Source organism: Anopheles aquasalis, chromosome 3 (assembly GCF_943734665.1).
Source record: "Anopheles aquasalis chromosome 3, idAnoAquaMG_Q_19, whole genome shotgun sequence".
In the NCBI taxonomy this organism is placed as follows: domain Eukaryota; kingdom Metazoa; phylum Arthropoda; class Insecta; order Diptera; family Culicidae; genus Anopheles; species Anopheles aquasalis.
The window spans coordinates 61,148,549-61,176,048 of record NC_064878.1 but is presented as its reverse complement, the minus strand read 5'-3'; the positions used below and the strand labels follow the sequence as shown (position 1 = coordinate 61,176,048).

Below are 27,500 nucleotides of genomic sequence, written 5' to 3'. Positions count from 1 at the left end.
ACGACAGAGTATTGATGTGTTACTTGGTATGTGTCGTCGAGTGGAATCAACTGGAAATTTAGAGTATAAATGGAAACCGAATCTACTCCTCCTACTTCTCCTCCTGCTGCGAACCTCCATGCCTCTCTCTCTTGCTCTCATGGCCAGTAATCAGTCGCTCGATAAACAAAAACCAAACTACCATTGCTTGAACTGAATTAGCTACGAAAAGGAAATGGAACCGGAATGCGCCCACGGCCAGTGGCAGGATGTTGTTTATGATTGATCAATTGCCCCGGATAACGGGCAATCTGGTTAGTCTCGAATTCTCAAGAGTAAATGTACAGATTTCATTGTTAGAACGAAACGGAAAGCAATCTTGTGCGTTGTTCTGAGCACGTGTTTCCTTTATCCGAAATCCCCCATTCGAAATGCGTCGTTGCGCGCCAAGTGCTCCGGGGCCTCTGTTCCGGTAATCAAAAGGTTAACGTACGGTGCAGGATATTAATTAATGGTAATTAAAAAACACCGAAAATCCTCCACCGAAATCACAACCCAGCTTCAACGTCGACTTGTGAGTAAACGCTGATGACAACAGAAATTCAAATTGTTAACCGTTAATCGACTAACGTCATTTCAAGGGCGCGTAGAAAACAAATAAACGTCAAATTAGCCTGCCTCAAAGCCTCAAAGATCTACAAATCCAGATTTGTATGCAGCATCGGCTTCAGGCAAAAAATCACGATCACCATTTGGTGATTCAGATTCAGATTCAGATTTAGAATCAGATTTAGATTCATTTAGTAGCTCGGACCATGAATCCGATTTCGCATCCCCTTATGGCTCCGATGATGGACATTATTTTGATTCGGATGTAGAAGAATATTACCGATCAGATTTTTATTGAAATTAGTCTAAGAACTCATTTCAGAGTAGTCATTTCATTTCTTTTTATATTTGTCTCTTTTTGTGGCCGTGGGTGGTAGGGCGGTCAATAATTAATTGCTAAAACTACAACCATTGATATCCTTGCTCACAGCATCAACGAAATCGGATTCCAAGGAATGTACGGAACATAAATGTTGAACGAACTTCGAATGTATTAGATAAGATCTTACAGAAGATATTGCATTTACAATCATCGTTCAGCATAAATAAAACTGCTCTTACGAGCAAGAAACTTCGTTATTGAATTGCACAAGTTAAAAGGAAACTGCTATCGATCATGTGTTCCTGTACATGACGACTTTTCATTTATTTATTCATCACTTTTTCATTTATTTTGTTTATTCGCAATCACTTAGAAAGTGGTCCATACATAAAAAATGGTCAATGGATGCTGTGATCGCATAAGCAAAGCAGGAGATGCGAGTGAAGCTTTTATTCAGGAATAAGAATCTCAATGCTGCACAAAAGCAATCATATAGACATTTAGGATCCTCACAAATATTAAGCTCGCGTTTGAATTCTTTGCACGGCTATTTCCACGAGCAATACGATGGCCGCGATGAAATACAAATATCCTCCAACAATGTACACTGGTATGAAGTGCTCCAGTCGCAGTACCGAATCGTTCTCATTGAAGCTTTGTGTACCGCTAGTACCAAGCGTCCATTTACGTACGAGATGATCCCAAATTCCGGCCTCGTACAGTCGCGTGACGTAGAGCTGGAACCGGTGTAGCAATGGACTTGTTTTGCGAAAGGGGCTAATATCTATTGTAGACTTGATGGGATCGTTGATTAAATGATATTGGCGATGGTTCACCTCTTTACCGAGCAATTTTGTCGTTTTACCAATTGTATAAGGAAACAGTTCACATAGCTGTATCATCGACATCCATGTTGGATCATATTTGCGTGAGGCGTCAATTTCTATGACGCGAGCTACTATCTCTGGATGTTCTATAAGGTATTGGTAAATACTTGGTTTAGACATCAGTAGCTTAATATTTGATTTCGCGAATCCATCGAGCGTTCTAGGGTACGTGGCTACATTGGATTGTCCCAGGTATGCGGTTAACATTGCGATGTAGTACTCGGATAGCAGAAACAACAATAGAATACGCAGCAGGTGTAGCGGGGTGTTGATGATACGGAATGCAGATGGGAAATGCTGACGTAAGATCCTTTCCAGTAGCAAGCGATAGAACATAAAGAAAACAACCAATCCTAAGATCATTAACCAAAGATCAGTTGCATAAGGCCAGATCACCTGTTCGTGAAAGATACGATTAAAGGTCTTGGGAACGACCAAGCAATATCGATGGTGGTTAGGAAAATACAGGGTGTTAAACGGGAACCATTCGGGACGTTCTGCATAGCGATAGGTCGCAAGGTCGATTGTGTTATCCTGATATATGTCCGCTACCGATACTGGTACCTGTGTAAACAGATAGTCAACTACTGTGGACTGATGTTGCGCAATGATATCAACAAAGTCTACATCGATTCCAACAATTTGGTTCGTATAATTTTCCCGATAGGTAAATGGTGGATTGTTGAAACAGGCCACTCGGTACGGATTGCCGGACAAATTGGAGAATCGATCTGGGAACAGTTGCTCCATACTGGCAATCGCTGACAGTCCGATAAATTGTGTTTGTGTTGAATCTAGCCTTACAATTACCATATCACCATGTGTAACCATCGCATAAATTACATCCACTATACCAAACCGCGAGAACGTTTGCACGAGTGTTGCTAATTCGATCTGTTTTACACCATGCGGATCGATCACAACGATCACTTTTTTGTTTTTACCGAAATGATTATTCATTTCCACTATAGTTAAAACACTCGAATGTATTGAATCTAATATCGATTGATGTTGCGATGATTGAAAAGCGTACAGCACTAGTGGAACGTTGAACGGGATCGGATGAGTATTGTTGTGAAACAGCTCCATGTTGAAAAAAGCAACCGATGGTACCTGCTGCATCAGGTAAGACGGAATGTAGTCATATTTAGCGTTAAAGTTGATTAATCCGACAGTCGCTGAACTAGATTGATTGAGTGTCAACTCGCTCACGATGCGCACAAGGAAACTGAGCAGTAATGTTTGAGTAGAAGATTGATTTGCAAACCACATGATGATCCTCGAATGGTTTACTGCATTTGATGCTCTAGCATCAAGTGAAACGTACTGTCGTTACGTGCAGAGGATATATTCCATTTCATCGAAGCCTCTGTCGTAGCTATTCATGCTAATGAAAGGATGGACCATTACATCCATTACAAGAGACAAGCTATAATTGTACAAATGCATGTGCAACGTTCAATAATTGTTTGAAATGTCAATAGAGTGTGAGAAGCCACCGGCGTAATGGATGTAAATTGCAGCTTTCGGAAACAATGTTCCAGAAGGATGGTTAAGCATAGATGAGGAAGGGTACGAGAAATAGAATACATTTGGAAATAGTAACCGTAGTACAACGACTGATGTTTATCGATTGACTGTATTAAAACCGCTATAATTTTTCATTAGTGCGTTATTCTCCATTAATGCTTTCATTTAAGCTTTATTATTATTCAAATTCAGTGAATAATCGCGTTGAAGTTTATGCAAAGGTTTTATGCATCGTATGCGTTTACAATGGATTGGTAAATGGACGCTGTGATCGCATAAGCAAAGTAGGTGCTGCCGGTGGAGCTTTTATTCAGATATAAGCCTATTAATGCTACACAAAAGCAACAAAATCGGGCATTTTTGTTTTGGGATTTGTCTGCCGGGAAACATCTAGATATCTAGGATCACATTACGCTCGCGTTTGAGTTCTATGCACGGCTATTTCCACGAGCAATACGACGGCCGCGATGAAATACAGATATCCTCCAACAATGTACACTGGTATGAAGTGCTCCAGTCGCAGTACCGAATCGTTCTCATTGAAGCTTTGTGTACCGCTAGTGCCAAGCGTCCATTTACGTACGAGATGATCCCAAATTCCGGCCTCGTACAGTCGCGTGACGTAGAGCTGGAAGCGGTGTAGCAGTGGGCTTGTGTTACGAAAAGGACTTGTAACAACAGTCGATTTAATTGGATCGTTGATTAAATGATAGTGACGATGGTCAACCTGTTTGCCGATCGCCCTTGTTGTTGCACCGATGGTATACGGAAACAGTTCGCACATCTGTACCAACGACATCCATGTTGGATCATATTTGCGTGAGGCGTTAATTTCTATGACGCGATCTGCTACCTCTGGATGATCTTCAAAGTATTGGAAATTGCTCAGTTTTGTGACCAGCAGTGATATTTTCGATTTTTCGAAGGCATCGAGCGTTCTCGGGTACGTGGGGACATTCGATTGTCCCAGGTTTGCTGTGAGCATTGCAGTGTAGTACTCGGATAGCAGAAACAACAATAGAATACGCAGCAGGTGTAGCGGTGTGTTGATGATACGGAATGCAGATGGGAAATGCAGACGAAAGATGTTTTCCAGTACAAAGCGATAAAGTATAAAAAAGCCTGAAAATCCCAAGATCAATATCCAAAGATCGGTAGCATAAGGCCAGATCACCTGCTCGTGAAAGATACGATTAAAGGTCTTGGGAACGACCAAGCAATATCGATAGTGGTTAGGAAAATATAGAGCAGAAAAAGGTAGTTCTTCCGGGAATTGTATGAAACGATAGGTCGCAAAGTCGATTGTCTTATCTATATACAATTGGGATAATTTTAAAATTCTCGGTGTATACAGGTATTCCACCACTGTCGACTGATGTTGCGCAATGCTATCAATAAAGTCCACATCGATTCCAACTATTTGCCCCGTACGGTTTTCGCGATAGGTAAATGGTGGATTGTTGAAACAGGCCACTCGGTACGGATTGCCGGACAAGTTGAATAATCGATCTGGGAAAAGTTGCTTCACTCCACTGGTTACTGACACTGGGACCAATTCCCTTTGGTTAGCATCTTGTCTCATGATGCGTAAATTATCGTGCATAATCATCAGGTAGATTGCATCCACTACACCGCACTCTAAGAACGCTTTTGCCAATCTTTCCTGATCTCTCCGTTTCACATCAAGCGGATCGAGCACAACGATCACTTTCTTTGGCTTTCCAAGAAGATTGAATGGTTTAAGGAAAGCCATAGTACTCGAATGAATCGAATAGAACATCCATTGACGGTGCGACGATTGAAAAGCGTACAGCACTAGTGGAACGTTGAACTGGATCGGATGAGTATTGTTGCGGTATAGATTCGCGCCAAAGAAAGCAACCGATGGCACCTGCTGCATCAGGTGAGACGGTATGTAGTCAAAATTGGAGTTGAAGTTGATTAATCCGACAGTCGCTGAACTGGACTGATTTTGTGTCAGTTCTGTTACGATGCGCACCAGGAAACTGAGTAGTAATGTTTGAGAAGAAGATTGATTTGCAAACCACATGATGATCCTGCACTTGATGCTCTAGCATCAAGTGAAACGTACTGTCGTACAGAGGATATATTCCATTTCACGAAAGGAAGGAATATGCAATGGGATTGAAAGGATATGCAATGGTCCATTACAAGAGATAAGCTATAATTGTACAAATGCATGTTAAATAATAGTTTGAAATGTCAATAGAGTGCTAAAGGCCTGCTTCATAATGGAAAGGAAATGGATTTTAATTGATCCTTTCTGTATGTATATTCCTCGTGGATCATGAAAGCAGAATGCAACCAATTTTTTGTCTCGTCTTCAATTTCCATTCACAAGCTGATAACATCAAATGTTAAAGGAGGAGGCGTTTAAATCGTAAAGTGTGAGCCGTTGAGAAAAACTCTATTAGCAAATATTTATTTGTTTTCAACAGAATCACGTCTATCGAAAGCAACGGGGTGAAAACAATAATCCTTGAGCTTCAACCTCGTTTTCTCCATAATCTAACACCTTTTTTTTGCTTTCCCATTAATTCCCCTCTCTTCCCTGCGACCACCAGCACCAGCGTGTCTATTTCTTGCACGCCCCCCGCCATATCGTAATGCGTGAACACTTAGCAACACGGTAAAAGTTTCGATTCCTGGCCCCATTAATTACACTTACTTGCTTTCCTTCCACACACGAAGCTCTACCAATCAATTATCTAACAGGAAAACAGTTTTTTCGTCTCCTTTTTGTAATATCAGAAACTTTTGAGAATAGTTTTCGTCGGTTGGCACCACGACGGAACTCATAGAGAACAAAGGATTAAGGTTTGCGGAACACACCATAGTAACACCTTTCTCGTAAAGATCATTTACAGCTCTCTCTCGCTTCCAACCATCCATCGTAGTTTCCAAGTAGCATAAGATTTTGCTAAGCAACGAGGGGAGAACCCTTTGACTCCTCGCTAGCTCGTTGGATCTTTTAAGTGCATGCAAGGGAAAAAGGTATGCGGAACGGATAGAAAATCATGCTAGCGAAGTACTTTGCAGTCCCGGTGGTATCCCGGTGACGCTGTCACCGTTGCCATCACTACTCGTGCTTAGTGGAAACATTCTGCGAGTCAAGTTTCATTGGATGCCAAAGAACTGGTTGCTCTCTGTTGATCTGCTCGATGCCTTCTCGTTGCAATTGATATCATGTCTCCCGGTGTCCTTTCATATAGTGCTGCAAGTTACAAACTACTAGTATCAAGCGATAACCATGTGCTCGCTTGAATGGGTATGCTTGCATTATTGCTTCCATGTTGCTACTCATCCCCTGTTCCCCCTCTACCTTTGTCGTCATGGAGGAAAGTCGGAATCTCATATTTCGTAAAATCTGACACACTGCGCTTGCTGGCATTACCGGGAATGCTTGCACTGGTGATAGCTTTCATTGGATTTATAGGAATCTTCGGAACAGGTGTATTATGACTGTAGTTGCAGTGCACTTTTCTTATTCAAATGTTTAGTAAATCAACTTAAGTGCTTTCAAGTTCTGGAAAAATTGTCCGAGGAGTTTCATCGGCATAAAATAACTTCCATTAACCGGCTGGCTATCGTAGCAGATGAGGCAATCTAATGTATGCGCACGATGTACACATCGATCAGGGAGTCAGCACGATTGCCCAATCCATGTTTGGTAACCTGACGGGCCAACTCCATTCCGTTTCCTAACGATCACGACCCTAAAACCATGCAGAGTGGCCACGTTAGCTTCCACTTCGAGTTCGCCACTTGTCGGTTGTACATCCCTTGGCTCGCTTAAGTGAGAAAATAGAAGGGGCAGCGGTCAAGCAGCAGCGACCGACACAGTGTTGAGTACCGTTCGTCATCGCTTTGGGGGCTTCGGACCGTGCAAAATGGAAATTTCTTGTAGCCTGCGATGGCTAATTGGTGCCTTGCTAATTGTCCTGCCGGCCCTCAACGTACGACCGTGCACCGGATTCTTCTGGACACGGTACGTACCGGTACAGTCACCTATCTCGGGTGATCCACCGAACGGCTGGAACCCGCCGGCCCTGGTGCCCGATGTGATCCTAAATCCGACAACTTCGGGCGCCTCCGGTACCAAGGGACCACAAGGGAACTACCAGGACCTCCAGCGATTACCCCGTAAGTATGGTGGATTCGTATTGCTGGGTGGCAGTCCGAGCAGTCCAACCGATGGCTCCATCTTCCACCCTGACCCTCTCCTCTAGAGATTCTCTGTAGTTACGCTGCTCACGGTCGGTGGCCACCCTATCCCGCCTACCTGAAGCCGGCCATCATTGACTTGGGAAGGCATGTGTTTGCTCTGGACGATCCGGGCTTGCGACGCTATTGCGCCACGTACGTACGGATCGGTACGGTACGGCGACCCTGCTGTGCCTACCCAGGTGAGTAGAACCAGGTGAGCAACTGTCCGGTGCTGTACTCCGTGTTAATATGCTAATGAACGAGAGTCTCGCCTCTTGGGACACTCCAGGCTGGGGGCTTGTTTCGTACAGTAACGTACCCACGTTCAATCTTGTTTCTTGGGGTTATGGTCGATGGCGTTTACAGTTTATCCGGTGTACATTGTTCCGGGGCGGACCACGACCGAACCATCGATCGATACGGACGTAGTCACCGGGATTACTAGTGTGCCGGATGCAGAAGATGAAATGCCTGATACCGGGGGCGGTGGTGACAAGGACGACGGTGATGACGATGATGGTGGCGAAGAAGTAGGAGGCGGAGAAGAAGAAGGAGGCGAAGAAGAAGGAGGAGAAGAAGAAGGAGGTGAAGAAGAAGGAGGAGGTGAAGAAGAAAGTGGTGAAGAAGAAGAAGGAGAAGGCGAAGAAGGAGGCGAAGAAGAAGGAGCAGAAGAAGAAGGAGCAGGTGAAGAAGCAGGAGAGGAAGAAGAAGGTGGTGAGGAGGAAGGTGGTGAAGAAGAAGGAGGTGAAGAAGAGGGAGGTGAAGAAGAAGGAGGCGGAGAAGAAGAAGGAGGCGAAGAAGAAGGAGGAGAAGAAGAAGGAGGTGAAGAAGAAGGAGGAGGTGAAGAAGAAGGTGGTGAAGAAGGAGGAGAAGGCGAAGAAGGAGCAGAAGAAGAAGGAGCAGAAGAAGGAGGCGAAGGTGGTGAGGAGGAAGCTGAAGAAGGTGGTGAAGAAGCAAGTGATGGTGGAGAAGGAGGAGAGGAAGCCGCTGAAGATGGTGGTGGAGAAGAGGAGGCTGTTGGTGAAGAAGGTGGTGAAGGGGAAGAAGGTGGTGGAGAAGGTGGCGGTGAAGAAGGTGGCGAAGAAGAAGGCGGTGAGGAAGCAGCTGAAGAAGCAGCAGAAGGGGAAGGAGGTGAAGAAGCGGCTGAAGAAGGTGCCCCCGAGGAAATGGTGCAATCCTCAAGGCTTGTGTCAGATAAAATGGAAAAGATCGGCTCCAAAGTGGAGCGAAGCACTCAACGAATTCGTCCTGTGACACCTTCAATCCGACGCCCGATTCCTGATCACCAACCACTCGTCCGTGCAAAGCACACCGTCATCTCCTTCGTTCGCCTGTACCGTTCCACAGAGAGTCCTCGCCGGCGGCAAAGTCACGTAATCAAACGAAAAGCCAGTAGTGTACGGGCAGACGAGCCTGAAGCACCATCCTCACAGCTCACTGACAAATCGAAAAGATCCAAAATGAAGCATTCCACCGGTAGAAAGCAAAGCACTACAGCGAGGAAAACGGTTCAACCTGCAGCAAAGAGGCACAAGACCCCAAAAAGTGCAGCTCAAAAGGGAAAAACCAACGCTGGGAAGCGTGTGAAGCACAAGAAGGACAACAAAAGAACCAAACGGAACCGTCAGAACGGTAAGCGACTGGGCCAAGGATAGCGTGATTTCCCATTCTCCCAGCGGACACTCTCCGAGCACAACGATGGCGATGGCATCCAAAAGGAGCCTTAGCAGCAGCAGAAAAACGAAACAATTGCATAAACCTTCCGAAAAGCTACGACAGTACACTCGCACTCCATCGACAGCAGCAACACCAAACGTTGCAAACACCGACAAGCAGCACCATCGGTCAACCTACGGAGATTCCTTTTCCCCGATCGAGTCACGTCAACTCTGAGCATCGACAACTGGGCGTGAGTTAATATCATCGAGTGTCCTGTGCCTTGTAGATGTTCCATCAAAAGAGGATTCGTTCTAAAAAAAAAACCACAGCAACCCAAGAGAACCACTGTCAGTGCACATATCGAATATCCGTGATCCACGTGATTGCACACCTTTCGGTTGAGTTGTTTTGTAGTGTTTTCTTTTGGTAAGTGTTTGAAACAAATAAAAATAACTTATCAGAGAGGCAAAAAGATGGATTTATTCCACGTGGAAATGTCTCAATTCGTATTCTTTGTTGATTGATTGCCACCACGAGTCATCTGTAAACTAGTGTCACTCAGCTGCTGCTAAATATGGAACCGAGCGCACAAGAACATTTTCTATTCGACTGATGGAAACGAACAGGACCAACCGCATTTACGTAGAGTCGTAAACAGATCGAGTAGGACGGATTAACACCGAACACAGGTTGTTTTCGACTTCTTCACTCGTGAAAAGCCACTGCTAGTTTCAACGGTGGATATATCCATATATATATCGATTGGAAAGTGAGAGGCACTTGTAAGCACCTTTACAAGGTCCCTTTGTTCAGCACAGATCATCGGTTTGGTTAATGGACCGAAAGGGTCAGAGAGAGAGAGTGAGAGAGAGAGAGTGGCGGAGCTGGAACCCAGGAAGGGTTTGATTTGAGTACTATAAAGCCAGCTCTTGCCGGCAAGCAGTTCGATTAGCTACAGCACCTATCGTCCTACCGCATGTTGACTGCTACTACCTGAGAGGATGCTCTTACAATATGGCTTCTCCCCATTCCTATCTGCGTACGGTACGGCAGAGAAGGGAGAAATGAAGCTTCCATTCAATGAGATTAGCTCCCGGCTAGGTGAATGTTACACGAGGGAGCTTCTTCGTGCAACAGGTAGTTGTCTCAAAGGAACGGTGCGTACGGACGATGCTGAGCACTACTGCTGGTGAACTTTGCTGCTGGACGACCTTTTGATGCTGCACGTTCGTCCTCAACACCGCCACCCCATCGAACCTTGGTAGCCGGCATTAACGGCGTTGAAATTGTTAGCTATGAGCTGTTGGTGTCCACCCCATGGCCATGTGCGTTACATACTGGTTCAACTGGCCGTCGATTCCAATGGTTTGTCGTTCTACAGACGAATGTATGAATATGAGTATGAAGGCAATTAGATGAAATATGAAACATGTGAGCCGTGTAATGGTGGTAAGTAATAAATATTCATTATCATCTCTTTGATGTGTCTCTAGTGCTTTGACCCAACGCAGACCAAACCAGACACAGCGCACGGATCGAAATCCCTCGTCGAACATCGCTCATCCAATCGACAGACGGAGAGGAACACACAAGCCCGCGAAGAGGATTCAGGAGTGGTTTCTTTGTTTTCTTAGCTTGATTGACTTGGCCTGACGAGAGAGTGAGAGAGGGTCGGTGTGTATACCACCCCTGTGCTTGATTTAATATCCTGACCCAGTTAGATTGAAAAGAAGGCCCCTTTCTACCTACAACGAGCAACGCGGAGCAGCAGCACTAGCAGGGAGCGCAGCTGTACCGCTTCACACGAGTGTGCAAATAGTGTGGGATATGCAAATTATGTATGCTGTGTGCTGTGCGCTCTCTGCGCTGTTTACCGAGCTCCGAGCTGGAGAAAAAGGGTCTAGAAAGGGAATTCCCATTTCCTTGGTCCCCTGGTTGGAGCAATTCTTGAAGGATAATTCAATAATCGCATACAATTCCGGTATCCGGCGTGCAAGGAAGGAAGGGAGGTTCGCCGAGAACGCCTACTATGATTGTCAGGTGAGATGCGGTGAGGCGGTATGATTGACACGGCACACTTTTGCTAACACACATCCGAAAGGCGCAGCCACCTGCGATGGAACGGGAATCGCCGACGAACGCTCGTTTTAAGAACCTGCGCCACGGCCTGCGATTGATTCTCTCCTCTCGCAGGCCAGGTGAGTTCATCATCGACGTCATCATCGGGAATCGTCAGTATGCTAATTGTGTTTGCACAGTGTGATTGAATTTCCTGCTATAAATATCGGCCGTCGCGGACATCGATCGTGTTTGGTGGATTTGTTCATGAGGAGCACAGCAGCTAAATCAAAGGTTAGATCGAGCCACACGGTGGCCGGCGACATCGTGATGAGAATGACGAACCGGACCACGACCTGCCGGATGGTGATGTCAATTGCCTGTGTACTATTCACCATCATTGGGCCAGTTCTGCTGACTTCCGGTGGTCAGCACGAAACCAACCGGAAGCTGATGGTCGGTGCGATTGGAGCGGTGTTGCAGCAAATCGATAGCCCGTTGAAAGTGACATTTCTGACCGACTGCTGGACCCAAGGTGAGTATTCCATTAGCCGCTTGGGTCATACAACTGCGCGCCCCGCTGATGAACTACTTCGATTGTCTTCTGTCGTCTGTTCAAAGAGCAAAGACACCGAGCGTACACGACAATTGGATTACTAGCCGGAGAGCATCTCTGTCGGTTTGTGTCAACGAATGCGAATACGAACATCGAGGACCTGTTCGCCGTACTCGATGAAGACAACGAAAGCCATCAGACACTGATTGTGCTGGATTTGAGTTGTAACGCATCCGAACGGTTGCTGTTGGAGGCTGGCACGCGGCTCTATACCAAGTTCCGCTGGCTATTGGTGGACTCACGAATAGCGGAAGGCTCAGACTGGGAGCAGTGGCAGCAAGTTTTGAAAAACTGCCCAGCGCTCGTCAGCAGTGAAGTGTTTGCGATCGTGCCTGAGAGCGAAGGGGCGGTGCGGGTGGTGCAAGTGTACCGGGTGGCCCGTGACAGTGAGCTTCTCGCCGAGGAGTTTCTCCTTTGGCGGTCCGATCGGATGGTGCGAGAAGATTTGCGCACCGAGATGGTAACGGCAGTAAGGCGCCAAAACTTGCACGGTCACACACTGCGGGCTTCGATGGTGATCACCAATCCGGAAACCATTCATCATCTGTCCGATTACAGAGATAAGCATATCGATACGATTACGAAGGTGAACTACATTCTCACCAACTATCTGGCCTCGTACTTGGGTGCGTCGGTGAATTATACGCGCGTCAGCACCTGGGGCTACTATAACAGCACGACCGGTTTGTGGGACGGTATGATCGGTGAGCTGGTACACGGTGCAGCTGATCTGGGTGCCTCTCCGCTCTTCTTCACCACCGATCGGATCGCGGTGATCGAGTACCTGGCCATGACGTCCGAAACGCGCTCAAAGTTTATCTTCCGCTCGCCGAAGCTCTCCTACACGGACAATGTGTTCGTTTTGCCCTTCGACACGGTGAGCATTTACGGGGGGTCAGAAAGACGACCTTCATCTCCATCCAGAAGATTTAAATCACGGCATTGAATGAAGAAACATTTTTTCAGCATTCCTTGTTTGCAAAACTTTCCCTGAGTTTGAGATCCTTGGGTTATTTGGTGATTTAAATTTCAGTAAAAAACAAATCCTCTAAAAAACTGAGCAGCTTCAAGGCTTTGTAGTAAAAAATTAAATGACTAAATAACTCATGAAATGTGCCAGAAACGTAAAAATATATATTGAAAGGGGTAGAGGGAATGAAAAGAAGTTATTAGGTACCAAATACATCCCTTTTACTTCCTTCCAGATAATTAAAAAATTGAATCCCCCGAAATTACGCAATATTTTAGAGATGTAAATATACGTTTTTTACCTAAATTTCATTTTAAAAAATATATAAAATTCTACCAGCTACCTGGCGCCTCCATCATCGGATATTGTTAGGCAACGGAACTACATCATTTCTTTTTCCCGACGCGGTGACGAGTTTTTAAAAAAGTTTTTAAATAATTTGTTCCTTTTCTTTCAGCATGTCTGGGCCTGCATCATCGCAGTGATCGTGGGCTCATCGTTGTTGCTACTGCTGACATTGTGGGCAGAACGGCGTGTAACCGGTAGCCAGGCAACAGCTAGCAATCCACCTCCCCCAGCAAACGCTGACGCCTCAACACTGTTACCGAACCTCCGCGATACCCTGCTAATGATGTACGGTGCTTCGTGCCAGCAGGGGTCGGCCATGTTGCCCAGTAGCTGCTCGGCCCGTGCCATCACGATGCTCATCTTTACCGTGCTCATGTTCCTGTACGCCAGCTATTCGGCCAACATTGTCGCCCTGCTGCAGAGCCCCTCGACAAAGATACGTTCGCTCGAGGATCTGTTGGCCTCTCGGCTCAAGTTCGGTGTTCACGATACGGTCTTCAATCGGTACTACTTTACGCACGCCACCGAACCGACACGCAAGGCACTGTACGAGCAGAAGATACACGGTGCTGGTGGCGGTGGTGATTCATTCCTCGAGCTGGAACAGGGCATCGAGCGGATCCGCCAGGGACTGTACGCGTTCCACGTGGAGCAGGGCGTCGGGTATAAGGTGATCAGCGAGACGTATCAGGAGGACGAAAAGTGTGGTCTGCAGGAGATCCAGTATCTGCAGGTGATCGATCCGTACTATGCGATACAGAAGAATTCGCCCTTCAAGGAGCACATTAAAATTGGGTAAGAGCGGAGGGAGTTCCGGTGGATTGTCCACTCGATTTACTCTCTTTCACACTTTGTCAGACTGTTTCGACTCAACGAGCATGGCATCCAGTATCGCGAGAACGCCAAATTGTACACGAAGAAACCGAAATGTTCCGGCGGTGGTGGCAAGTTCGTACCGGTGAGCATGGTCGACGTTGAGCCCGCCGTTTGGATCATCCTCTGGGGTACCGGTCTAGCGATGGCGTTCTTTCTGGCAGAGTGTCTCTATCTTCGCCTGAACCGCAAGTGGCCGAAAGCGTGTTTTGTAAAATAAATTCACTTTTATTGTTTAAGAAGAAAACGGAAATCGTTCAGATGTTACGTTAACTACAGTATATGTAATACAATTTATGTGTATATATATGTGTGTGTTCGTAGGTATGTATGTAGAGAATTTACTACAGTGAGTATACGAATAGCAACAGTGGTTACGGCCCCTAGTGTCACTGAATGGGCGGCCACCAGTCATCCTCTAGCCTAGGTAGCACACATGCACATTTATAATTTCATTTTGTTCTTGCCGCTCCTGGGGCCACTCCGATTCCGACTTCAAACTTCAATCTATTCCTCCTCAACGGTGACGAAACCGGATGTACACGAGACAACGCGGATCTCGGCAGCAGTATTCAACATTTAGTAATAATCTCTAAGGTACTCCACGGTTCTGCTACGGTGCCTTCGTTGCAATCAAGTCCGATGAACGACGGTGGGCGATACACGCACTGTGAGTGCCTGTCAGTTCTTATTGGCACGATTTAAACAGAGTTCTCGTCTAGGCCCTGGAAGTAAAACAAAAAAAATTATAAAAAAAAACTCGGTTAGTTCAAGAGCAAGCCATGATTGGATGGAGGCAATGTGTTGTCGTTGAAATGATTCGCAACAGATGCAGCAGATTTGTGCAGCCGGAAGGACGCTTACCTGCATCAGTGGGCTGATGGCACGTGGTGCGATCGATTGCATGTGGAGTGCCCCATTGGAACCACGCACCGCACTCGGATAGGTGTGGGGACCGAGCAGGGTAGTGGTCGTTGCAGACGAAGCGCACGATTCGCGCTTGTTGTACGTGAGTGGTCTGCAATGGTAGCGAAGTAAGAATGGGATGGGAATAGAACCGGAAAAAAACATCGCAGCACACTCATGCGCCCAAACTGACATCGATGGTTTCTGGGGTGAGGGTTTTTTTCAAACGAAAAACTAAGGAAAAGCAGGCAAGTCAGAATTGAAAAATAAAAGACCAAATCGAGGATGGCGACGACCGACCCGACCCGAAACCAGAAAGAAGAGCTCAAAACCAAACCATCCCCCCCCCCCCCCCTTCACTGGATGATTGATGACGCTATCTGTTCGTTTTCGTTGCGTGACAGATCCGTTGCTGATTTCATTTCCGGCGGCTCAGGAAACCAATTTTCAACTCGATCCACCCGCATGGTGCCAATGATCACAACCATCGTCGTCGTCGTCATCGTCGCGAGAAATAATAGTGGCACCACCAATCAATTGCAAAATCCTGGTGCTGCTGCTGCTGCGTCGTCGGCTGCTAGTTGCCAGTTGGAGAGAACCCCGAACCAATGGGCCACCAATAAGTGGATAAGCCAAAAGTGGAGCCAGGGCGGCGCCGCGAGGTTTGATTTATTTTACGAGCTCACATTTTACGGTTTTGGTGCCATGGAATGTTCTCGAGTAGGGAGTGAAGGAGGAACGACGAGAAGGAGATGCACGTTCGATCGATTTTACAGTTTTCAAAGCTTGGGAGCTGAGCTAGTAAGTGTCTACGAGTTTAAAGCGACGCGTACATGGCCATGGCCAAACGGGGGGAACACTAACACCGATGTAATGTTTGTCTTTCGTTTAGAATTTAATATCACCAGACGACCGTGACAGATGGGGCAAACCGGAGCCATTTAAATAATTAGTGTAAATGAGTCTCCCGGTGGATTAAAATCTTAATTCCATGTCACAAAGCACAACGCTTTGCGGAGGGGGGCTGTGGTGGTGCGAGAAGAAAAAAACAAGTCATCTAATTTACATCGTCCACCGCCATCACCGTTGGTTTCCTGCTTGCTTAGATTCAAATTTGTCAGGATCAACTTCAATTACCCGCTGGCGAACGCTGATGTGTTCTGTCGGAATTGAGTTGCTGCAGGCGCAGGTACCGGTTCCGGACAATCTGGTGTCCATCCATTATCTCGGGACCCACGGGATTAAACGATAAGCAGGGTGGGTGGTGGTGTGTAGCTTTTTTAGATTAGACGAAACAAACATTCTCCTTTCGGTTTTCTTTCCCTTTTTCGCATTCTATCTGACATTTTCCTTGTTCTGGAGGAAAGTTTTCCCTCTGTCACCACCAATCCGTCCCGAACCGATCCTACTGGGTGCTTTTTCGCTTTCGGCTTCGATTGGGCCTGGACCTCCCCGCCCCGTGTGGTTGACCTACTTTTACCGTAAATGCCACGTGTTCTCGGGCTAAATCCTGATGGATGGTGGATGATGATTCAGTGGATATAAATTCCGGGAATACGAGGGTTAGTGGCTGGCCAGTTGATTACCAGTGGGGGTTGACGATGCCGCGACCAGCGAGAATCGTCCAGCATTACAACCGTGGACCGTGGATTCGATAGAACGGTGCGGTTTGAACTATTTACCGAGTCACCACCAGTCATGCGGTGTTAAATAGATTAATAATATACTTTACAGTGATCCATTTCCTTGTTTTAGGACACAGGACACAGCAGTTAGTTAGAGCCCTTTCTGTTGCGTGTTATTTAGTTCAACCAGCGACCCATGAGCGATAATACCTCCCGTGGCCCACGGCGTACGGCAGGCAGTAGTAAAACGGATGAGGGATGGCGCTACTGACGCTGATGGTCAGCGACCAATAAACCACATCCAATTAAATCTATGCTATCTAATTACGCTAAAAGGTGTGTGCTAAGAGTCTCGCTGGCGCCATGTTTTCATGTGAATTCCGTGGTTTCGTTTGCATTGATAAGCCCTTTTGATAGCATAAGGGGATAATAAGCAAATTATCAAGAGCAACTCCGCCTGCTTTGACTATTGCGTTGTTGGTTAAAAATGAAGCTACGTATTAAAAATAATCGCAGTACCTTTGACAAGCCGGCGCTCGATCCATCTAGCTAGCTGTGTGTTTACTAATACTGTTCTGTAAGCTGGTTATCGTCGCTGGGAGGAATCGCATATTTTGAAGGAACTTTCCGATTACCCAGCACAGCAGAAGACAGTAAGGACAGTGCGCGCATGATGTGAGTAATGTAGTGTGTTTTGTGAGAAGAATGCTTTCGTATCGTAGCCAGAAGTGAACACAATTTACCCTCTCTCTCTCTCTCTCCGCCCAAACGCCGCAGGGATTGCGCGATTTGCTTCGAGCGAATCAATGTCGACCAAAAGCTACTGAGATGTGGCCACCAGTTTCACGGGGGATGTGTCGACCAGTGGTTCTGTCAGCAGAAGCGTGGCTCCTGTCCGCTCTGCCGGACACCGATCACCCCTAGGCGACGGAATGATTCATCTCTAGGGCGAACTATGGAGGTAGACGACAGTGAGGAGGAAGCATACGTGGATAACTCCGATGAGGATCAATACGAGGAGGATCGCTATGAGGAAGACGATACATACGAAGCTATATCTGACGATGAGGTGGAGTATAGCGACATAATAACGGAGGACGATACTGCGTCGACTGTAGAGATAGGCGCGTCAGCGACGGCATCGGATAACGTGGACGAATCGATGGACTTGGAATCCATTTCGAGCACAGAGTCCTTTTCGAACAATGAGTCGCAGGAAGAAAGAGATTCAGATGAAACCGACGGTATGTGGTATTCTGGGGTTTTTTTTTTTCTCCCGCGCTCATTCCTTAACTCCTCTCTGTTACTTCCAGGGGAGGAGCGGGTGGCCGATGGGCAAAGCTCTTAAGGAATTTCTACCCCACCCCGGGCTGCTGTTTTCCGAATTCATGCGTATGAATGTTTGTGATAAATTTTTACAAGATCTCCCCACCCCCCTCGAACCGGCAACATGTAGCCAAATTCTTATGAAAGGTACAAATTGTCTCTAAATAGTTGTAGCATATACGAAGACAATAAAAACAATGAGAATATTTCATTCGCGGGCAGATTGCAACGTTCACAGTGAGTACAGCGCATTAAAATGTCTAACGCCCGGTTGTTTCTGGTTCGTGTTAGGAAAGTGAATCCACGAACGAGCATAAAACTCCTCTAAATGTCTATTCCTATAAGTGATTCCTTAAGGAAGGTTTAAAACGACCGGGTATTTGCTCATTCGCTCTCTTTTTGCCGGTGTGCGCACACACAGAAACGTCGAGCAATGATAATACTGTTGTCGTTTGGTTTTGATGACTTCTAATAAAAGAATCGTGTGGGCTCGAAAACGAGCACTTCTTGTACAACCTTCGCCAACACCATCTTGGGCGCCTCTTTCATTACAGCGCCCATCACGTTGCTTTCAACGATCGAAGATGCATTAACGTAGCGAGTGTGAGAGTGTTACGAAGAAATGGTAAGAGCATTGGGTAGCTTTTATTATCGCATCAACAGACACCAGCACATATATGCTCTTTATGGGACACGTGCACCACAAGCGCCGGTCGATATTTAAATCCATAATTATCAACTCTGCTCTGCTTAAAGCAGAACATACACGTGTGAAACCCGTTCAAGGTGTTTTCTTTCTCGGTGAATTGAAAATGAGAAAAACACTTGAAACAGAGTGTGAGACGGTGAAAGGCCGACCAAGCTCGACGCAATTACTCGACGCTCGGTCGCCAGGGTTAATGGCAAGTGCTTCGCGAAGGTTCGTGCCACTCGTGTTGATCCATTGCCATGTATTTCAACGATAAATAGCAGAAGGAAGAATATAGAACTGCAAGCCAGCTACTATAGCGAATCATTTCAGCAACATACAAGAAAAAGAGAGAGAGAGCGGGAGGAAGCTACGGAAATAAAAAATGGGCGAATGCTGAATGCAAATGCACTACTACTACAGTGAGGAGGAATAGAAGGAAAACGGGGGGAGGGGCTGCGGAGTGGTGTGCGAGATTGCAACTTACCGGAAGCTTTCGGTCCGGGACCGGGGCGAACATTCTTTCGATTGATTGTATCCGGAGTTGGTGAAGCTGTAGACGAGGCCGTCGCCGCGTGATGGTAATGATGTTGCGAAATGGCCAGACAAGTGCACATGCAGAACACGTTTAACGATTGAGAGGAAAGCAGGATTGGAAAGAGTAGTAGTAGAGAGAGGGAGAAAGAGAGAGAGAAAACAGATAGAAAGGAGTAAATTAGTTCCATGGAGTAAATTAGTGTCGGTGGCGGGCAGGAGATGCGCCTATTCGGTTCCAGGATATTGCCACATCACGGGCGGCACGATATTCTGTCGGCATGTTAATGTTTTTCGATTTTTTTCTTTCATTTCAAACCAAGATTTCAAGCATTCAGGAGTGAGGTTTATTCGGGAATTAGAAGAACATTTAGGGATAAGGAGAAACATTGAAACAAACACAAGAATCCTACGGGAATCGAGAAGGTGGAAAGGTAGGAAAGATACTGCGCCGCTTGGTATCCCATGACAACGATAAAGCGCGAGGAGAAAGCCCGTCAACATTCTTCGATGGATCTTGATCGGTCTCTGGTGTGGTCTGTGGTTGATTTCCTATTTTCTGTTCGTTGATTTCTGATTATATCCTTTTGAGTTTAGAAAATCCAGGAAAAAGGAATTCAATGTGTCACCACAATCACCTCTCGCGAGTTCTGGCCCGTTGCTGTTGTTTACGATGGAGCTCTACTCGAGACGAAATGCTCGCCGTGAGCAACCGTGTTTAAAGCAGCCAGTTTCACTTCCATTTCCCTCGTTGGTGTTTCCCGACGCACGCTAGATGCAAGGCGAGGCCTGCTCGATGTGCATCGCAGCGTGCAGGTCAGGGGCACTTTGTTCGGAAGAAAATAAATTGCGCTGGCCTGGAGGATACTTCCGGCAAAATACGCCCCACCGATCGACCCCTTTCTTTTGCGCGAGATCGCTGGAAAAGGGCGCTCCTATACGTGTCCTGGGAGTTGCCACACACACCAGGGCATTGGAAATTGGGTATTGATGGTCGCGGCGTGGTCGAAATGGAAACATGATTTAAGGATAATAGCATCGAGCATTTGGAGCGCGGGACGCGGAGGGGCACAACGCAACCATGGGCAGCCCCCGATCGCAAAGAATCATATTTCACTACCCTGGTCACACAATGGCCCGCACCGTTGCACTCCATTGACACTGCCCATGCGCCTGCCAAGCGAAGCGATTTCGACGCTCAGTGCTGCAAGGTTCATGCTCCGATATCCGGTATTCAATTCCAAATCGAGACGATAAATGTCGACGGCGCAGAGTGCCGAGTGGACGGTCATTGTAAAATGGTCAGCAAGGTTCCGACTGTTGCGACTTCCGTGGCGATTTGATTTCTTTTCTCCCATTTGAAAGTGGTCTTTTGCTTTTCTGGCATTTCCTATTTGGGGGGCGCAGATTGGCCAGCGAGAGAGTTAGAATGTCCTTCGTTCCAAATTGGCCTTCACAGCAGCAAGATATCGTAGCCAGGCACCCCGGTAAGGGGATGCAAGAGGTTGGGTTGGAAGATAAACTGTTGGCAATTTTTATTATGGCTAGCAAACTGGGAATTGGAGAGCGCCTGCTTCGTTCTTTTCACGTTTTTTTGAATGTCGGCATTTTTTTTTTGTTTTAGCAACATCCAAGCTAGCAGCATCTCCGGGGCAGGCAAATTTATGTAGCGCGTCTTTGACCTTGAAGAGAACCGTGAAGCGCCCCCGGAGGGAAAATGATGAATTTCCTTCCAAAATACATCCGAGACCTCGACCTGACACCGTCGACAGGCGGGAGAGGGCACAGTGTATTCTGTGCTCCGAATTACATGCCACTCCCTGCATTCCCTGGCCCCCAAAATGTCCTGGGCGCCTGGTAAAATATGCCCACAGGATGCGTGGTGGAACACAATCGCGAAAATGGCCAAGGTACCACCAAGCAGCAGCACCATAACAGAACCATACGGCCATAAGTTCGGGATTAGCGTGCCTCGGTCAAATCGTTTCGACACACAATTGCCCCCGGGCTGGGCGCATCAGAAAGATCGATGGCCTTGGATGGTCGCTAGGTCGGCCACGAGAAACAGGGACCACCATTCCCGGACCATTCCGGGAGAACAGGGAACATCCGAAGCATTAAAATGATTTATGGTACCACCGCCAACATCGCCAAGTGAACATCGGCCACGCGTGGCCTCGACTGACCGATTCCGCCGCTCCTCCTTCACTTTCATTCCCCCGGAGGTCATTTCACGACGATGGTGATGCAACGGAGGAGCAGCCACCATTCTTCTGGTTCTTTGTTTCGCGAAAGCTATAATCATAAATGAGACGCTCCCTGTTGGGAGGTGAAGCTAACAACGCGCTGACTCGCTGAAGGAGCTCGTGAAGATGCGAGTGACCGTGACACTTGGCCTCCGCACCGGGCCACCCCATTTCACAGCAAAACATTATCGCGGAATGCATAATGCAGACAGTGTGGGAGGAGAAACACAGTATAGGTCATAGGCCTACTGTGACCGCGGAGGAGACGCCCAAGACTTACCGTCGGCTTCGCTGACGCACTTGACCCAGCCGGATGTTGCGTTCGTCCCGCCACCGCTCCAACCGATGCCGCAACGCTAGCCGGACCTCGGAGTTCAGAAAGCAGTAGAACAGTGACACCGACAGGCCCTGTGGATGAGTGGAAAACGAGAGAAAAAGATCAAGAACAACGGCCACCGTACCGTCGTCGGCATGTCAGCGTGTTGAGGTGGGAATGTCCTCGCTGGTTTTGCATCCAGTTCGTCCCCTCGTTTCCCTGTCGAGTGGAGGAAAACTATTTTCCAACTTTTCACTATTCCACCGCCTTCCTTCTGCGTTGGAGAGTAATTATTCTGTTGTTTTACCGTCCTCTCTCTCTTTTTCTCCCGGCGTCTCTTTCGTGGCGTGCAATGAAAATAGTTTTCCATCTAGCGAGCGAGCCATTACGGGAAATAATGAATGGTAACGACACAGCGGGCAAACGGTATCGTTGACCGCGTCACTTGGTTGGTTGACGGTTAGCCGACGCGACCAGGCATCTGGCATCATCGTCATCGTCGCTATCATCTCAGTTGGCTGTTGGAAATGCAAGTAATGGCTGACTTGTATGATGCTGCGTGAATTGTGGGATTCCTTCAGTTGCAGCTTTTATGAAAACGGAGGAAATTGAATTCTCGATTGTGATAGTCCGATAGAGGGTGGTGGCGAGGTGGTGCCACTGATTTGTAGCAAGATGATTTGTGCATTCTCTGTCATCACCCTTTCGCACGCATAATTCATGCTGCGATCGTACGCGATAAGGGGCGCTCCGAGGTTGAGGTTGGAATTAACACCGTCCGGAGCCACTAATAAAACGGCCATTCATTTCCTGGACGCTGGGCGTTGGCACGATGATATCAGGTGTAACATTTCAATTGGAAGATCGCCTCTCTGCCGGGATAATTGGTGGTGGGACCACTGGATGATCCACATTCATCATGTTCTGGTGCCAACGTGCGCATTCTGTGTGGGATTCGGTAAACTCCAGCGCTTGGTGGTCTTCCCTCAGTTCCTTTCGAGACATCGGATATCCTTTCCTTCGAACTACAATGTTGCATCAAGGATGTTTGCTGGAGTTGAGCCATGTTGTTTCTACAATGTTACATTAACGCTCTTCGGTAGCCAGAAGTTGAGTTTAGTTGGATGAAATTTTTCAACAATAAGGCCGACAATTTGGACGCCCTTTGAACGCATAATTGCATCGAGAGGTGCCTCGGTTGACCCCATTGTCACTCATCATCGGAAAAGGATCGGTTGCCGTACCTGCGTGCTCAGGAGTAGAGCTCGAGCGATGGCGAAAATGTCACTGATGAGCCCATCGGCAGGTGCGGCCAGTACGACCAGGTACGTTATGCCCAGCAGCGGTATCAGCACCAGGAGCGCCTTCGATGCCTTCCGATACTGGCGCGTTTCGACCGTGTTCGCTGAGCGTAGCTTCGTGATGAGCACCTGGCCGAGACAGTGAAACAACATGACAATGAATGGATTGGAATGATCGGATTCGTTGACCACCCAGAACCCAATACTTACCCACATGATTCGTATGAGAAAGACGAGATTGATGATAAGCACCGCACAGACCGGTCCCTGGAAGATCCAATCGACCACCGATTCCCGCATCCAGGAGCACTCGATTTGCAGCTAAAAGGAAATGTGGAAAGGAAATAAAAAGGGGAGACGTTTCCATCAGAAACGCAAAACACATTAGCACACACGGGTGGACGATTGCACTTTGCTTTGGAAGGAAAGTTGTCCATTTGCCAAAAGGACGCAAACACGCTGTGCAAATGGTTCTTTTGGCAGCCGAGTCCTTCGCCGAGAGCGTACGCCTTTTTGCGACCTTTCTAGGGCGTTCATGGGACGTGAAAAACACTCCCACCGGCGTAAACCACGCAGCGAGAAGTACGCCACCACTACACACTGGCGTGTGGTCCGCTGGGACACGTGTTCATGCGGTGTTTGGAACCCAGGAAAACAATCACCACTAATTGAGCGATGGGTGTCCATCACCCCCTCTCAGAGCCTAAGGCCCCACCTTCGGTTGCTATTAACAGATATGGGGCCCATGGTAAAGGGGGACGAAAGGGAACGAGGAGGTTTGTTGTTTTTCCCGCAATTCGATTTCCACTCAGCGGAAGCAGCGTGGCAATGGGAATTCCATTCTTTTGCGTCCATTGCGCTGATGACGGCGACACGAAAGTTGCCCGGAGATGAGCAGCAGCAGCAGCAACCACAGCATGATGGCAGACAAGTGGCAAAATGTAGGGAGAAGAGCATGGAAAACAATCCAATTGCTATCAGTGGTTTCAGAATTGTGCAGAGCAGGGCAGGGAGATATCGGGAAATCTCTCAAAAATGATAAGAAACCATCTCGGACATCTCGGAGTTTTCCATTTGTTGTTTGTGCTTTGTTCGTTTCGTTTATGGTTTTCTGGGTGACTTTCTACAGAAAAACGTTGCTCGGATCTTAGTAGCAGGGGGACGGCAATCTCCCCTCGAGCGAGCGAGCTAGCGGGGTAGAATTCTGTCAGCTCCATCTCCAGCTTGCAGTAGGCCACCGTCAAGTGGAAAATCGGGTCCGGTTGTGAGCAAACCGTTTCTCCTGTCCTCGTAATGAGCACACGATCCCGAGAGTCAAGGCCGTCCGCTTGGAATGGTGACCTTTTGGAAAATGGAAATAAAACATAAAAATTGGAAACAAAACGAAACGAAATTCGTCCCCCTTAAAAAAATGAAATGCTGTGCGCGCCCCGGCGAAGGACAAAAAGTATGCCAAATAGCATCAAAACAATTTGAAACTTTTCCGTCGCCAACAGGGCACGGTAGCCGCCGAGCCGTAGTAGTCGTGGAAAATTTATCGCAATATTTTAAATGTTCCATTAAAAAGCGTACAAATATTAGGTCGATGGGTGGGAGATGTTTTTGGAACTGTCGATGGTGGGGCGTGGTCGGTTTTACATACCGTATCAGCTTTGCCCTGTCCGGAGAGGGTGATTCCTTTCGCGATGGCCCAAAGGATTACGAAAATTGCCGGACCACCTTTCGACGGAGGAAGAGAACACCGAGGGAAAGAGAACAATTAAATATCTGGTGAAAGGTGGCTAGTATTTGTGAGAAAGAAAAGATAATATTGTTCAAATTAATTCCGTGCAGCCCTCACGTGCGAGTTACCGTTTGTTGTGTCGAGAAATGCTTCTAAGAACGAATCGAAACGGGTTTCTTTGAATATTTTAAAATGAGTTCGGTTTTGCTTAAATGCATAGAGATCGCCCAATAGAAACACCACCACTGGGCACACATTCGGAGTACTGTCAAACCAATTAATTGCTGACCCCAGTTTTGGCGCACTTTGTTTCCCCCGATTTCACGGTGTCCACAATGGCCAAAAGAAAAGCCGATCACTACCTCGATACGGTAAAAGAGACGAAGAAAATCCGGTAAGCAAGCACTCCGCGAGATAAGCACTACGACGCGTACAAAAAGGTAATAGCTATTTTTCTCACTCTCTCCCCCCGCAGCATCGTTTTGCCGAAGTTGACCTACGAACCCTGCGGGTTATGCTTGACTCCGCTTCCTAGCGATGCGGAGGACAATGCACCGAAATGCACCCACGCAATCGAGCTTCACTTTATTGCCAAAACGGGCGAAATTAAATGTGGCAAGTGTATATGGAAGAGGAGCGAGCGTTTCCTGAGAAGCCCGTGAAACCCACGATGCGCTCTTCACTAGCAACACAGCGGGTTGCGTGATGGTTTTGAAACCACTCGATCGACGTCGAATCTCAATGAAAAAAATAAAGTGTTGGTAACCTACCCCAGCCGATGGCGGCATACATGTTGAAGCGCAGATTATCTCCGGAAAACGTTTCCACGACGAGCATGTAGAGGTACAGGCCTGTAAATGGTAGACGAATGGATTAGTCAATGAAAAACCGACGAATGTTCACCTCCCACTCCCCCCCCCCCCCTTATTGCGTAATGTTCGATAAGCCAGCATGATAGTTTCGCTTCATAGCATACCAGCATCACTCGGTTGCTTAGGAGTAATGAGCGGGGGGATTATCAACTTTTTCGCACTTTGTTAGCGGTTCTGTCGCTGATTAGATTCCCCCAGTAGGGCCAAACACCCAACAGCCGGTTTTGTTCGATATTAAAGGATATGGATTAGGGGCTAAGATTCGTCCTTCGTTCATTTACGCACCCGATCCCAAAGGTATCCAGCGCGAAAGTTTATTAATTTCGGAGCTAAGCAAAGGATCGAAGATTGCTATGATTAACGCCGCCAACGGGGGAGGAATCATAGCCATCGTGTGTGGATACGGTAGGTGAAATTGAAAAAGTTGCTTGCTTCTTTGAGCACCCAAGCAGGTGATCTTTTATCTGCCGCCGAACCACCGGAACGGATTAATCTATTCCATCAGCACCGATGACAGCAGTATCAGCAGTGCCGTGTGTTTCATCTGGTGGATCACATGGCGGAGGCAAGTGATGCAAGAGTTCCGACCGACGTTGCGTAACGAATCACTAAATGCTAGCTGAACCGGGGTGGTCGTAAGCAGTCCAGGCGGTATAAAATGATGGCACCATTCGCGCTGACACCATAGTCGAATTCGAGCGTCTCGTTTGGTCAGTCGAAGTATGGGACGTTCAGTTTTTCTCGTTATTGCGATAGGGGTGAGTAGTAGGCTGGCAGTCCTGGCCGTAGTAGGCACCTTCTTATTGTCAGCCAGGTGCAGATTTTCAGAATCACCACATCGCGACCAGAGTTGCACGATGCTTGTGAGCAGCGACGAATACCGCAAGATCTTGGACCCGCCTTGGTTGAGTATTGATTTGAGTTTGACGGTATTACCCTCACGGCTAATTCTGATCTCTGCTCATGTTCTCGCGGCGCAGAGTTGCTGTCCGGATAGAGTCATTTTCTATGAGCAAATAATGTCAGATTGTAGAACGGAGACGATGCAGTTAGTCTACCAGGACAGGTTTGCGGTAGGTGCTTCGGAAGGCACTAAATTAAGGAGTCACATTGCAGTGGATGAAATGTTGTTTGGTTCGTTTGTTTTCATCATTTTTAAGGCTATAATCCGATGTTTTCTGGAAAAATTGGACTGGATTTATCCAAATGGAACTATCAATCCGGAAGGAATTGAGAAGAATATGGGGCGACGCGTAAATCTCGGGGTCGTAAATGGTACCAAACCAACGCTCGATATGCAGCGGGCAGCGGTACGACAGTGCTCATCGATGCTGATGGCGTTCAGTAAGGGGCATCCATTGACCACTGAACCAGAGGATACGGCAGTGTTGCTGTATATGTGCAGCAGACTAGGTGCCACGGTGGTGCGTGAAGCTTATCAACAACCTGTTAAACGGGTGAATCATATAATCGCTTTCTAATCTTATGTTGTGTTTTCTAGAGATGCTTAAAAGAGCTGCAACCTATTAGTCGTGTGTATTGCTTCAAATATTTATGATCTAAAAAGATGAGTTGTTTCACATTTTTCTATCATTTCCTCCGCTTTCCAGCGCTTTGCGGGAGATATCGAGACCTACTGGACCTTTGCGTTCATGATGTGGTCAATCTTGCAGCATTCACAAATCGAAGTCATGCATTAAATGGCAACACTTAGCCGTTTGGTGGACTAGCACACAATTCTGCTAATGTTGAACACGATTTGTATTAGTTTTCATGTTCTTCTCTCTTAGCGTACATTTCATCTGTTATCATAGTAAAACATACCATAACGTTCGTACGACTACGTTTGACAATGAAATCCTTTACTAATCCGAAACCAACAAAG

General features: G+C 47.1%; 5 protein-coding genes across 13 annotated transcripts in view; 4 read left to right on the top strand and 1 right to left on the bottom strand.

Moving 5' to 3' along the window:
* The window catches only part of LOC126574974 (arfGAP with SH3 domain, ANK repeat and PH domain-containing protein), a 12,004-nt gene extending 11,658 nt beyond the window's left edge, over positions 1–346 (top strand). For all 5 annotated transcript variants that reach the window (XM_050235420.1, XM_050235421.1, XM_050235418.1 and 2 more), the window contains exon 16: positions 1–346. This exon is cut by the window's left edge and continues 1,584 nt beyond it. The gene's annotated coding sequence lies outside the window, so the exon portion shown is untranslated.
* Positions 347–7,238: 6,892 nt separating this feature from the next.
* LOC126576852 (uncharacterized) lies at positions 7,239–8,931 on the top strand. The gene is made up of 6 exons (XM_050238154.1): positions 7,239–7,491; positions 7,578–7,754; positions 7,921–8,084; positions 8,139–8,198; positions 8,280–8,774; positions 8,902–8,931. The coding sequence occupies exons 1-6, from the start codon at positions 7,239–7,241 to the stop codon at positions 8,929–8,931; spliced, it is 1,179 nt and encodes a 392-aa protein (XP_050094111.1).
* Positions 8,932–11,724: 2,793 nt separating this feature from the next.
* LOC126574507 (ionotropic receptor 75a-like) lies at positions 11,725–14,135 on the top strand. The gene is made up of 3 exons (XM_050234758.1): positions 11,725–11,810; positions 11,900–12,764; positions 13,315–14,135. Exons 1-3 carry the CDS (start codon positions 11,725–11,727, stop codon positions 14,002–14,004), a joined length of 1,641 nt encoding a protein of 546 aa, XP_050090715.1. The 3' UTR covers positions 14,005–14,135.
* Positions 14,136–14,293: 158 nt separating this feature from the next.
* Positions 14,294–27,500, bottom strand: part of LOC126575703 (diuretic hormone receptor) — a 76,599-nt gene continuing 63,392 nt past the window's right edge. For 3 of the 5 annotated variants that reach the window (XM_050236525.1, XM_050236527.1, XM_050236526.1), the window contains exons 6-13: positions 25,514–25,594; positions 24,663–24,739; positions 23,231–23,341; positions 22,964–23,149; positions 21,684–21,811; positions 19,111–19,176; positions 14,943–15,096; positions 14,294–14,803 (exon numbers count right to left, since the gene is read on the bottom strand). In XM_050236525.1, coding sequence (XP_050092482.1) covers positions 14,780–14,803; positions 14,943–15,096; positions 19,111–19,176; positions 21,684–21,811; positions 22,964–23,149; positions 23,231–23,341; positions 24,663–24,739; positions 25,514–25,594 — 827 coding nt within the window. In that variant the 3' untranslated portion in view covers positions 14,294–14,779. The remainder of the gene's footprint in view (positions 14,804–14,942; positions 15,097–19,110; positions 19,177–21,683; positions 21,812–22,963; positions 23,150–23,230; positions 23,342–24,662; positions 24,740–25,513; positions 25,595–27,500) is intronic. The other 2 variants (XM_050236532.1, XM_050236528.1) reach the window with 2 other exon arrangements.
* LOC126575704 (uncharacterized) lies at positions 17,206–18,041 on the top strand. Its single transcript, XM_050236535.1, has 3 exons — positions 17,206–17,284; positions 17,387–17,853; positions 17,923–18,041. Exons 1-3 carry the CDS (start codon positions 17,280–17,282, stop codon positions 17,955–17,957), a joined length of 507 nt encoding a protein of 168 aa, XP_050092492.1. The 5' UTR covers positions 17,206–17,279; the 3' UTR covers positions 17,958–18,041.

Bases quoted from the DNA above. Each gene is read 5' to 3' on its own strand.
- LOC126576852 (XM_050238154.1), top strand. From the start codon at position 7,239: ATGGAAATTTCTTGTAGCCTGCGATGGCTAATTGGTGCCTTGCTAATT. The intron at 7,492-7,577 runs GTAAGTATGGTG...CCTCTCCTCTAG, and splicing joins GGACCTCCAGCGATTACCCC to AGATTCTCTGTAGTTACGCT. The intron at 8,775-8,901 runs GTGGAGCGAAGC...ACCGTTCCACAG, and splicing joins TGGAAAAGATCGGCTCCAAA to AGAGTCCTCGCCGGCGGCAA.
- LOC126574507 (XM_050234758.1), top strand. From the start codon at position 11,725: ATGGTCGGTGCGATTGGAGCGGTGTTGCAGCAAATCGATAGCCCGTTG. The intron at 11,811-11,899 runs GTATTCCATTAG...CAAAGAGCAAAG, and splicing joins GACTGCTGGACCCAAGGTGA to ACACCGAGCGTACACGACAA. The intron at 12,765-13,314 runs GTGAGCATTTAC...CTTTTCTTTCAG, and splicing joins TCGTTTTGCCCTTCGACACG to CATGTCTGGGCCTGCATCAT.
- LOC126575704 (XM_050236535.1), top strand. The intron at 17,854-17,922 runs GTATGTGGTATT...TGTTACTTCCAG, and splicing joins AGATTCAGATGAAACCGACG to GGGAGGAGCGGGTGGCCGAT.